The sequence below is a fragment of the Chiloscyllium plagiosum genome, unplaced genomic scaffold (assembly GCF_037043375.1).
Source record: "Chiloscyllium plagiosum isolate Xiang-an unplaced genomic scaffold, Cpla_swu_hap1 HiC_scaffold_16, whole genome shotgun sequence".
Taxonomy (NCBI): Eukaryota; Metazoa; Chordata; class Chondrichthyes; order Orectolobiformes; family Hemiscylliidae; genus Chiloscyllium; species Chiloscyllium plagiosum.
This window is the reverse complement of record NW_028270154.1, coordinates 29,841,941-29,854,519: the sequence shown is the minus strand read 5'-3', so window position 1 is coordinate 29,854,519 and position 12,579 is coordinate 29,841,941. Positions and strand designations below refer to the sequence as shown.

The window sequence follows — 12,579 nt, the reverse complement described above, 5'->3', positions numbered from 1 at the left end:
TTTCCCTGTAACTCTAATGCTCCAGGCCTGCAAGATCCTTGTAAATCTTTTCTCTATCTCAAGTTTAACAACATCCTTATAGGAGGACTGAGGGCTCCCCAAAGGCAGAATGAAGGTAATCTCAAGTTAACTTGATTGCAACTCCAGAGAGTGACCCAAACAGCTTTACTGGCACAATTGTAAGAATGGATTTTCAATCCTATTCTTTCAATCTAAATAAATGAATGGATATTTTAAAACATGTAATAGAAATACAACAGATCATATCCTAACCTTCTGGCATATTTTATGCTGATTGGTTTAATCCAAGTACTACAGTTCCATATCCCTAGATCAGCTCCATCTGAAGTTCTCCATACATTCTCATTTATCCTCAACACTTTGCCATATGCTCAATCCTTAAACTGGAAGAATAGGTGAAAAGAAATCTGACATCTTCATAAAATTCCACAAGATTGTAGGACACTGTTGTCATAGTTTTTAGGATCATTGAGTTAAAAAAACAGGGTTGTCATTATTTTTTAAACTCTTATGGTCGTGGGTGTGGCTAGCTGGTCAGAATTTATTGTACACCCCTGCCTGCCCTTGAGAAGGTGGTAGTGAGCTGCCTTGTGGAATCTCCGCATTGTATGGTGCTCTAAGTTGACTCACAATGCATCTCAGGAAACATTTCTGGGGCTGACCATTGTGAAATCATTAGTGAACAACACCACTTCATAATTTATGATGGAGGGAAGTTCATTGTTGAAGCAGATGAAGATGTTTGGGCCTAGGAAACCACCTTGACGAACTCCTGCAGAGTTGTTCTGGAACTGAGATGACTGACTTCCAACAACCATCTTCCGAAGTGCCAGGTATGACTTAAGTAGCAGAAAGTTTGCCCCTGATACCCATTGATTCCAGTCTTGCCATGGTGCCTTGATGCCACACTCAGTCAAATGCAGCTTTGATATCAAGCACTGTCACTCTCACCTCACCTCTGGAATTCAGCTCTTTTGTCCATACTCATGCCAAGGCTAGAATAAGGTCAAGAGCTGAGTAGCCCTGGTGGAACTCAACTGAGTGTCACTGAGCAGGTTATTGCTGAGCAGGTGCTGCTTTATGGCATTGTTGATGAGCCCTTCCATCACTTTGCTGATGATTGATTGTAAATTGATGGGGCAGCAACTGGCCATGTTGGAGTTGTTATGCTTTTTGTGTACAGGACATATCTGGGCAATTTTCCACTTTGTCAGATAGAAATCAGTGTTATAACTGTACTGGAAGAGCTTGGCTTGGAGTGTGGCAAGTTCTGGACATATGTATTCAATATTATTGCTGTAATGCTGTCAGAGCACATTGCCTTTGCAGTTTCCAGTGTCTCCGACTGTTTCTTGATATTACATGGAATGAATTGAATTGGTTGAAGAATGGCTCTGTGATCCTGGGGACCACAGTAACTTGGCTACATGGATTCAGAATTGGCTTGCACATTGAACGCAGAGGCTAGTGGTCTTTTAGACTGGAGGTCCGTGACTAGTGGTGTTCTTCAGGGATCTGTACTGGGATCTGTGCTGTTTGAGATATGTAGAAATGACATGAATGAAAATGTAGATGGATGGGTTAGTAGGTTTACAGAGGACACAAAGATTGGTGTAGTTGTGGATACTTTAGAAGGTTGTCAATGGGTGCAGCAGGATATAGATCAGTTGTATATATGGGCAGAGAAATGGCAGATGAAGTTTAATCCTGCTAAGTGTGAGATGCTGCACTTTGGGAGGTCAAATGTTAATGGCAGAACCTGGAACAGCATTGATTGGCAGAGGGATCTTGAGGTTCATGTTCATAGTGCCCTGAAAGTGGCCACACAAGTAGATAGGGTGGTAAAGGCGGCATATGGAATACTTGTACTCAATTCCCTGGCCAATAAAGACAAGAGTGAGGATGTCTTGCTGCACTTTTGGTTAGGCTACACTTAAAGTATTGTGTTCAATTCTGGTTGCTATGTTACAGGAAGGATATGGGGGCTTTGCAGAGGGTGCAGAAGAGGTTTACCAGGTTGCTGCCTAGATTAGAGGGTATAATTTATAAGGAGAGGCTAGAAAAACCCGGGTTGTTTTCTCTTGAATGGCGGAGGCTGAGGGGAGACTTGATAGAAGTCTATCAAGTTGTAAGATGCAAAAATCGGGTTGACAGTCAGAATCCTTTTCCCAAAGTTGAAATGTCTAAAACTAGGGAGCATGCATTTAAGGTGAGAGGGGAAATTTCAAAGGATTTGTGAGGGGCAAGTTTTTACACAAGAGGGTAATAGGAATCTGGAACATGCGGCCGGGGTGATGATGGAGGCAGATATGATTGGGGCATTTAAGAGACCTTTAGATAAGCACATGAATATGAAAGGAATACAGGGTTATGGACCAAGAACAGGCAGAAGGGATTAATTTAATTTAATGTCATGTTCGGCACAACATCATGGGCCGAAGGGCCCATTCCAGTTCTCTGTTATATGTTCTACCATTAGAGATGGCCAAAATCTCTGTAGCTATTATGAGGAATGGGACTTGCACTGACAAGTATCATTTAAAGGATTCTATCAATTCCTTTCAAGTGCACTGCAATGTTTATCCAGGATAAGATCGTCTAGGGCCAAACAGAGAAGGCCTGTACAGCGAATTTTAAACCAATTAAAAAGATGGATGGGACAGGTCTGTGACAGAAGTGAAATTAAAATAGCCCTTTTTAAAAATGGCAGCACAGTGCTAAAGGTAAAATAAATACTTCAAGTTTAGGAAAAAAAATGAAATAACCAAATAATTGATCAAAATACAACAGAAATGATTGAAAGAAAAAACAAATCATGAGTTAAAACAAATGTTAAGAACAGTTAACATGGTCTAATGCCAAATTAAAATTTCCATTCGCAAATTCATGTAACATAAGAAATGAAACAATTGAATTTGAATTGTAAATTCAGACAAAATGTCATCACTGAGAGTTGACTACAATCTGGTCTGATTCAAGCTGTAAAGTCTTTAAAAAGAACAGTGCAATTGGAAAAGGTGGAGGAATAGCAATGTACAACAGTATTGTGACAGTGTTAGATTGGTATGATACCAGTGTGTGCAGACAGTTGAAACACCACAAGTGGAATTGATTAATTTTGATAAAAAGGCTGCAAGCCTTTTGTTGAAGTACTTTATAGACCACTACATAACAGTGATAAACTATGACATATACGAATGCATAGGACAGAGATGTTTGTTGCAGAAGCAAAATGGCTGCAAAGGGAACCTGTAACTTGCACAGACAGGCTAAAGTAAAACAGCAGAACATTTTGAATGTAATTGAAAGTTTTCTGGAATTGGGCTGTAATGTGTTTTCAGCCACTTGCTACAGTTATCTGCAGCTTTGGAATGGGATATCACACTGGGATATAAAGTAAATAGAGAGCTAATATGACTTGTTAACCTCTGTGTGGAATCTCAAACCTGCACGAACAGGACATGCAAATAAAGAGTTTAAACCAATGAGATCAAAAAATGATTATTAAGCAGTGCGGAATGAACCAGGATGTATCAGTTAGAATAGTTAATTCAATGCCAGTCAGGTACAAGAAACAAAACAAAAAAGGAGTTGTGGCAGAAAGATAACATTTTTTTAAACCTTAATTATTTTATTTATAATGTATTTCCATGGGAGTGGGAATGTGACCAGCATTGTTGCTGTTTGGAAGAGTTGGATAAGTGAAATAATTTTTGGAGTTGTAAGATTATTTTTGAAAATGCAAATTCTTTCTGCTGACCTCCAGCTCGTGGTTCCTCCTGCTCCCTGACCCTTTGGCTCACGACCTCTCCTGTGGCCTGAGCCTCCCAGTCACTGCTAATCCTGGTCTCAGACTTCCTGGTTTGCTATGCATCCTCCTTCCTGACTCTTGCTTTCACTGAACCTCCACCAATTTACCTTTCTCTCCCAAGCACTCGCTGTGAGCAAGAGCTCAAGAAGATGACTAGCAAAAGGCAGGAAGAGCAGTTTCAAGTTACAGCAGTTAAGTGCAATAATTGAAAGGTGGTGAGAGGGAGGACCAAGGTGGAGAAGAGGTTATGAGCCAATGGATCAGCAGTGATTACAGTGGTCTGACAGAGGGAGAGGTGGCCCAAAATGGGGTCAATCTGATCACACAAACTGATGTTAAGCTCCAAATGAAACAACTTTGAAACAAAATTCCCAATCCTAGATGTAAATATGTTCACGTTCAACTGGTTGATGTTGCAATTAAAAGGGGGCAATTAAAAAGAAGGAAATAAGAGAGAAGGGAAAGATGTTTCTGTTACCTTTGGCTGATACCGCTAATAAATCCATGATAGCAGAATCTGCTCCCTTTGTGTACATGATAATCTCTTCAGTGAGGGGATGTTTGACTATTACAGACATCCTTTTCCTTGTTGAATCAAATGCTAATGTATGTAATACTTCAAAAGTGAGAAGATCCCCTTGAGGTAACTTCACAGTCACTTGGTTGGGAGTTCGAGACCATAATGTGAAATTGTAAGCTCGAGCAGCGTGCACAAGGGCTGCTTCATCTGGGCTTTCAGCTTCATAGCAGAATTCTAAATTGCTTTGATTTTTATCAGCTTCTTCAAGAATACTGTGATCTTCTCTGTCAACACTGTTAGCCATTTCATGTACATTATTGATGAGATCAGACCTAGAAACAGCATCATCTGTTACAGTCTCCGCACTATATGAAGAAGTTGGACTAACTTCAGAGGACAGCGATGTTTTATTGCAGGAATGTCCTGGTTCATCAGAGTCTGATTGATTTGGTGTGGAAATGGAACTTGTTCGTCTCAGCTTAAGCTTCTGAAATAGCTGCTGTAGCTTCTCCTGGGAATTTGTGGAAGTTTTTGACAAGGGTGAAGATAATACCTAGAAGTTTAAAACAAATGATCAGAACGTTGCCTTTGACAGCATGATCTACTTTGAACAGATAAGTCTTGTCTCTATCTGGTTAATTGTGTAACCTGTGGCAATTTATCTTTGATATTTTCTCCTCTGACCATGGGTTTATACCATTGCAAAATGTATACATGGGTGACCTACTTCCTTGTCTCTGCCACTGGAAAAAAATCTGTCTGCATATATGAAAACTGATTCAGTAGTGTAGGAAAGAGGGAGGGGTATGATACCATTTTTGGATCTATTAGGACCAGTGGAGTGCAATTATGCACAGGAGATTAGAAAAGTGGAGTTTTCCAGATGATACGCTACTTTAACTCTGCGTGTACCATCACAGAGAGGTTTCCTGCACAGACATCAACCTGATTACCAGGGTTAACAGTTTGTCAGGTACTTGGGGGCTTCAAGAAAGGTCTTCTGAATGTACCTAAGAGATGGAAGAAGGTGCTTACAACCCTGGATCCTGAAAGGTTTTGCTTTCCTGTAGTTGTCAGGTTTCTAAAGATGTATGAAACATAATCATCAAGAGTTAAATAAGAAATGGTGAATCACAATGAGGAACAACATTTCTCCCCATCTTGCTCCTGTTAAAAGCAGAAGTGGTGGTTTGGGTTGTGAATAGATTTTTAAGATGTTGACTACTATTAGCAGCGTACAAATAATCCCTTGATTTAAGACGCACAAAAGAAGAAATTGCTGGAAAAACTCAGCATGTCTGGCAGCATCTTTGGAGGGAAAACAGAGTCAATACTTCAGGTCCACTCACCCACCTTCAGAATGGATTACAGGTAGGAAAAGTTAGTACATATACTGAAGATTAGGGGGAAGGGAAAGAGAAATGATAGGTAGAGATGAAGGTCAGAGAGAGAGAAAACAGTTGGGTAGACAAAGGAATGGATAATGGTGGCGAAGCCTGTGAGAAAGAAAAGCTACCAATGGGGACGTATGTACAGGACATTGGTTTGAAATATTGCGTGCAATTCTGGTCTGCTTCCTATCAGAAGGATGTTACGAAACTTGAAAGGGTTCAGAAAAGATTTCCAAGGATGTTGCCAGCATTGGAGAATTTGAGCTACAGGGAGAGGCGGAATAGACTAGGGCTATTTTCCCTAGAGCGTTGAAGGCCAAGGGGTGACCTTATCGAGGTTTATAAAATCATGAGGGGCATGGATAGGATAAATAGATAAAGTATTTTCCCTGGGGTGGGGGAGTCCAGAACGAGAGGGCATAGATTTAGGATGAGAGGGGAAAGATATAAAAGCAACAGAAGGGGCAACGTTTTCATGCAAAGGGTGGTGCGTGTATGGAATGAGGTACCAGAGGAAGTGATGGAGGCTGGTAAAATTGCAATATTTAAAAGGTATCTGGATGGGTATATGAATAGGAAGGGTTTAGAGGGATATGAGCCAAGTACTGGCAAATGGGACTAGATTAGTTTGGGATATCTAGTCGACGTGGTATGTGGCGATTGGGGTAAGGACAAAAGAGAAGGTACTCAAGCTCTAAAATTATTGAACTCGATACTGATGCTTGAAGGTTGCAGGGTCCCCAAACAGTGAGATGTGGAGGAGAGTGGCGATGGATGGAAATGGTTCAGAAACAAGCAGATGATGGGGGTTGGGCAAGCAAAGGGGATTGCACATCCACTGTGAAGAGGAGGCGGCTGGATCCTAGGACTGTAAATTCTGAAACTTGCATTAAAAGTCAGAAGAATCACTTATGTAAATGGGAAGGGATTGGACAAGGCAAGAAAAACCTTGAGTCATGGTAGGATGAGATGCGTTCTGCGGAGTAGGAGCAATTGACCTGCCTGGGCAGCCCTGGTTATTGATTTTGGGAAGGAGGGAGAAGTGGGCGATATGGGACTAGGGAAAATGAGCTTGAAAACAGTGAAGGGGGACATCACAAGATTAGTCACCGCTGTCGACGCAATAGCCTGGTATTTGATGGTGACATCATAATCCAGGAGGAAACTGAAGGAGGTGCCTGAGAGGTGGTGCTCAGCCTCTGCAATGTAGAGGTCATTATGCCAAACAACAATATACACCCCCCCCCCCCCCCCCCTCTCATCAGCCATATTGACGAGGACTTACAATTTACAAAAGGCTGGATGAGATAAATAAATCGCAACTTAAAAAAGTTGATTTCTCCAAAGAATTTTCAATAAAGTTAGGATTTACCCAGCTCTCACATCAATTATAAAATGATTGACATGTCTTTTTGCTTACCTTAGACATTTGATAAATTATGGTGGAAATATAGAGATGAAAGCATGTAACATTAAAGAAGTGGAAGTTGTCATGATTGTTGATGAATCAGAATTGGAATTTAGAAGAAGTTCAGGGTTGAACAGAATAGAAATGTGGTACATCTCTTGAGTTAAACCTGGACAGGAAGCCAGGGATTAAAAAAGCTGGAAATTCTCAGCAGGTCAGTAATGTCTGTGGAGAAGGAGACAAAATTAATATTTTGGGTCTGTAATCTTTCATCAGAACAGTAAACGGTTAAGTTGTAATAGACTTTGTAAAAGGGAAGATATAGAAAGATTAGAAGAAAAAAGGGAAGACCATGATAGGCTGGATAGCAGAAGAGCTGAAAATGTGTTGCTAGAAAAGCGCAGCAGATCAGGCAGCATCCAAGGAGCAGGAGAATCGACGTTTCGGGCATGAGCCCTTTTTCAGGAATGAGGAAAGTGTGCCAAGCAGGCTAAGATAAAAGGTAGGGAGGAGGGACTTGGGGGAGGGGCGTTGGAAATGAGATAGGTGGAAGGAGGTTAAGGTGAGGGCGATAGGCCGGAGTGGGGGTGGGGGCGGAGAGGTCAGGAAGAAGATTGCAGGTTAGGAAGGTGGTGCTGAGTTTGAGGGTTGGGACTGAGACAAGGTGGGGGGAGGGGAAATGAGGAAACAGGAGAAATCTGAGTTCATCCCTTGTGGTTGGAGGGTTCCTAGGTGGAAGATGAGACGCTCTTCCTCCAGTCATCATGTTGCTATGGTCTGGCGATGGAGGAGTCCAAGGACCTGCATGTCCTTGTTGGAGTGGGAGGGGGAGTTGAAGTGTTGAGCCACGGAGTGGTTGGGTTGGTTGGTCCGGGTGTCCCAGAGGTGTTCCCTGAAACGTTCTGCAAGTAGGCGGCCTGTCTCCCCAATATAGAGGAGGCCACATCGGGTGCAGCGGTGTTTGTGTCATTTGCATACTTATAAACTGGATCCTGTGCCTACAGATGATTACACTAAACGTTAGGAGGGGATGATTAACTATTACCACCTAGGTACAAGCAGCAAAACTGCAAAAGGATGTGGCAATCAAGTTGGTGGGGACAAAAATGCAACACCACGAGGTGAATAATATTTTTGTGCAATATTTCATTGACTGCAGGCTTTCTGAATTTCCAAATGTTGAATGAATTCACATCTTTGTCAAATTTATTACTGAAGGGAAAATGGTCCTAGTGCTGAAAAGAGCTTGCAGATCACACAGGAAGCAGAAAAAGTCTGATCTACCTTCCCGATTAGGAGATAGCAGATATCATTTAACCAGATAGGAACTCAGACTTGATTTATATAACTGCCTCATGGGGTGAAGACAGATGGAGTCAACTCCTCCAGATTCAGCATCACTGCCTCTGTTAACTTCTACATAATCTATCAAATAGCTCTCTAATGCTAAAAGCAATTTCCTGAAGAACAGCTTTTTATGAAGGATGATCAAATTGAGAAGCAAACTTCCTTCAACAGTAAGAGGCGACAAAGGGATCAGTGTTGGGGCCACTGTTGCTTGTGACATTCATAAATGATCTGGAAGAGGGCACTGTTGGTGTGATCAGCAAGTTTGCACATGACACGAAGATTGGTGGAGTAGCAGAAAGCATAAGGGACTGTCAAAGAATACAGAAGAATATAGTCAGACTGGAGAGTTGGGCGGAGAAGTGGCAGATGAAGTTCAATCCAGGCAAAATGTGAGGTGATGCATTTTGGGAAGTCTAATTCTAGAGCGAATTATACAATAAATGGAAGAGCCTTGGGAAAAGTTGACGAGCAGAGAGATCTGGGAGCTCAGGTCCATTGTACCCTAAAGGTTGCTTCATAGGTGGATAGAGTGGTCAAGAAGGCATATAGTATGCTTGCCTTCATCGGACGGGGTATTGAGTATAACAGCTGGCAGGTCATGTCAAAAGTGTACACGACGTTGGTCCGGCAGCATTTAGAATACTGTGTATAGTTCTGGTCACCACATTACTAAAAGGATGTGGATGCTTTTGAGAGGGTGCAGAGAGGGTTTATGAGGATGTTGCCGGGTTGGAAGGTGCTCGTATAAAGAAAGGTTGAGTAGGTTAGGTTTGTTTTCATTAGAAAATAGGAGATTGAGGGGGGGTCCTTATAGAGGTCTACAAAATCATGAAGGGTATAGACAGGGTAGATAGAGATAAGCTTTTTTCCCCAGGGTGAAGGATTCAATATCAAGAGGTCACACTTTCAAGGTGAGAGGTGGAAAGTTTAAGGGGGATACACGCGGCAAGTACTTTACACAGAGGGTGGTGGGTGTCTGGAAGGTGTTGCCAGCAGAGCTGGTAGGGGCAGGCACGATGGATTCATTTAAGATGCGTCTGAACAGATGCATGAGTAGGTGGGGAGCAGAGGGATACAGATGCTTAGGAATTGGGCGACAGTAGATTTGGATCGGCTCAGGCTTGGAGGGCCGAAGGGCCTGTCCCTGAGCTGTAAATTTTCTTTGTTCTTTGTTTTTTCCCTTTGTATGTAAATTCTAAATGTGAAGCTGTATACTAAAGTTAACATAAAATTCCAAATCTAAATTGTCGTCAACCAGGTTACAGAAGCCAGCACTATAAAAAACTTTTAATAGTGCTCTGAAAGATCAGCTTGGGGATTTAAAATGTATCTAATTTGATGCAGATCTTTAAGGATGACTACATTTTTTGGGGAAAAGTATCAAGGAGGAAACCTTGATCTCAATTGACAAGATTACACTTGACACTTGCAGCTAAGAAAGAGAGATAAAAAGATAAGTCCTGAGATTCAGAGACAATGCATGGAAATTAAAGTTTCTGACCAGTGCAAACCAATAGAAAATGATCAATTATTTAGACCTAGCCACTACAAAGCACACCAGAAACTGGAAACAAAGAGAATTCAGATGTCAACTGCAAGAGGACAGCTTGAACTACCTTGTTAAAATCTGAACCAAGTTTTCTCATGTCTTGAAATGTACTTCAGTCTACCTTCTTAAAAAGTGGTTAATTTTACTCACAGAGTAACAATGCACAATGTAATCAAGTGGCTGAAAATGAAGTGCTACTTTACCATTTGGTTTGAATTGCAGACATTAGAATTTAGTATATTGCTTATTCTGGAGGCACAATGTGTTCAGAACATGTTATATTGGGCCATTTACTGTTAAATCCAATCTTCAATTTTCAACAGAATATTCAGGTTATTTGCAGTGTCCATAGAAACCAAACACCTTTTTATCTTTTTCCTCCTGCTAAATGCATCTATAGAATAAACTGTAGCAAATTAACCAAAATAGAATCGACTTACTCGTTGCCTTGGTTGTGTTGCTGTGGAAACCATAACCGTGTTACACAATGTCAAAGCCAGAAAGAAATCTATGATACATGCACTTTCCAACCCAGTGCTGTCTTTTAGTCGAGTCCATGTGTCCATATGAACAACAGCATCTTGAATTCTGTTCAGCAAGGATTCATCAGGGATGATTTCTTTCTCCTAAGGCACAAACACAAAATAAAAGCACACAAATAGTACATTCTTTGAATTATGAATTGGGTCATTAGGACTTGAGGGTAGATCCTGCATTCATTTCCTGAGGATAACTATCACTTACTTCACTCAGATATTTGGGTTAATTCTGTAAATGCATTTCATGAACTTCTAATCAGTCACATTTGCAATTGCTTGGTCAGTGAAAATGAGTAAATTACTTGAATCCAAAGTTAAGCTCATATCTATAAATTTCATAGATGCACTGCTCTCTGTCATGAAGTTTTATTGTACTGTAGTTCTATACTCATGCTTTTTTTACATGTGACAGTGTTAATGTTGGCATGATTCCAATACCCCAGTAGTTAGCTGAACACCTAACAATCACTGCAATCATTATGATATATACATTACCAGTAACTGCTGCTGCGTCCACTCATGGCACAGTGTTGTATAAAACTGTTTTAATATTCAACAACCCTTATAAAGTTAAGTCTTTAGGGTTGGGAAAGAGTTTGCTAGAGAGAATGTGGAATAGACATTGCTAATTGTGATTTAATGAAGATTCTCATATCATGACAGCAGAAACTGATAAGCAAAGTAATACATAGTTACCAACTGTTTTGTTTCATTTTGCCTCTTTGAAACCAGTATTTTGATTTCACTGCTTGGTATCTCAGTTTTAGCAATCAAGTTTCATTCAGAATGATTTTTTGAAGACATATTGCCCATGTGCCTTACCAAATGGGCAGGTAGCCCAAGTAGGGGAATAAACACTTGCCTCCAGCCCAGACAAATGGCTTTCAGGACTTTCCCCATGAATTTTATGAGTGGCAGACAATTAAGCAGCTTCTGCTGGCCTGTTCTCCTATTTAAGGATGAAAATCTGTCACAAGAGCCGCTGTTCCAACCTGAAAGCTGGCAGCCCAGCAGTACCACCAGGAAAATAGAATTGTCTGGTGTGGTGGAATTGAAGCTCTGCAACTTTCAGCTGGTGGAGAAAAAGAGAATCAGTGCTGGAATGCAAATTCTTATCTGGGGTAATACTGCTGTTGATGAGGCTGTTTTTCCTTGACTGAGACCCCCTTTACTTTGTAAAGCCAATTGGGTATGCCATTGGGCTGCCATTTGAGATGTGGAGAATTTTCTTCACTTAGAGCAATGTTGCCTCTAAACAGTATGTCTGCCCACATACGAAGCTGCTCCAAAATTCTGCACATGATGATCAACATGAGCATGCCAATCATCCCATTGACTTCAGTTCTGGAAGTTGCTAAACCACACAGGACTCTGAGGCCCATTCTGCCAGAAAGAAAATTAGAAGGATTGCTGTAGAAAGGGTGTTAAGTCTTTAGAAATCTCTAACACGGAAAGCTCTAAATGCTTGCTCGATTATAATTTTCAAGTTAGACATTGATAGACTTTTAGATACTCTTGGATTCATAGTATATGGAAGGAATAGCTCAGGTTTGATCTTATTGAATGGCAGAGCAACTTTGATGGATTATTAATGTTCCCATTGGTATGCACTCTGGAATATTATTCTGTTATTAACTTGAATAAAAGATCTCAGAGGTCAAAACAGAGCTGCTGAAACTAGAACATATTGACTGTAAAAATACTTTGAACTTTGCAGCTGGAGGCAATGTCTTTGAAACAATTTTATGATGAGAATTTTGGAATTATCTAAGAGTTAAAGAGGAAACAGATGTCAATTTTCAGAGGCTATAACCACACATTCAGACAAGCATTTAAATAATTCTTTGTTTCAGTTTCTTTGCTTCTTGAGAAAAAAAAAATGGACCGAGTGGATAAGGTCTGGTATAGGAATCTTACACTGCTGCCATCAATTAGAGAGAGATGACTGCTGGTGGATTAACCTAAGTGTCACCATACCTGAGACAAGATG

At 40.9% G+C, this 12,579-nt stretch overlaps 1 protein-coding gene across 8 annotated transcripts in view; it reads right to left on the bottom strand.

The window, feature by feature from the left end:
* atp10b (ATPase phospholipid transporting 10B) overlaps positions 1-12,579 on the bottom strand; it is a 268,252-nt gene that overhangs the window by 46,335 nt on the left and 209,338 nt on the right. For all 8 annotated transcript variants that reach the window (XM_043703361.2, XM_087995245.1, XM_087995247.1 and 5 more), the window contains 2 exons: positions 10,491-10,676; positions 4,311-4,905 (listed from right to left, as the gene is read on the bottom strand). In XM_043703361.2, coding sequence (XP_043559296.2) covers positions 4,311-4,905; positions 10,491-10,676 — 781 coding nt within the window. The remainder of the gene's footprint in view (positions 1-4,310; positions 4,906-10,490; positions 10,677-12,579) is intronic.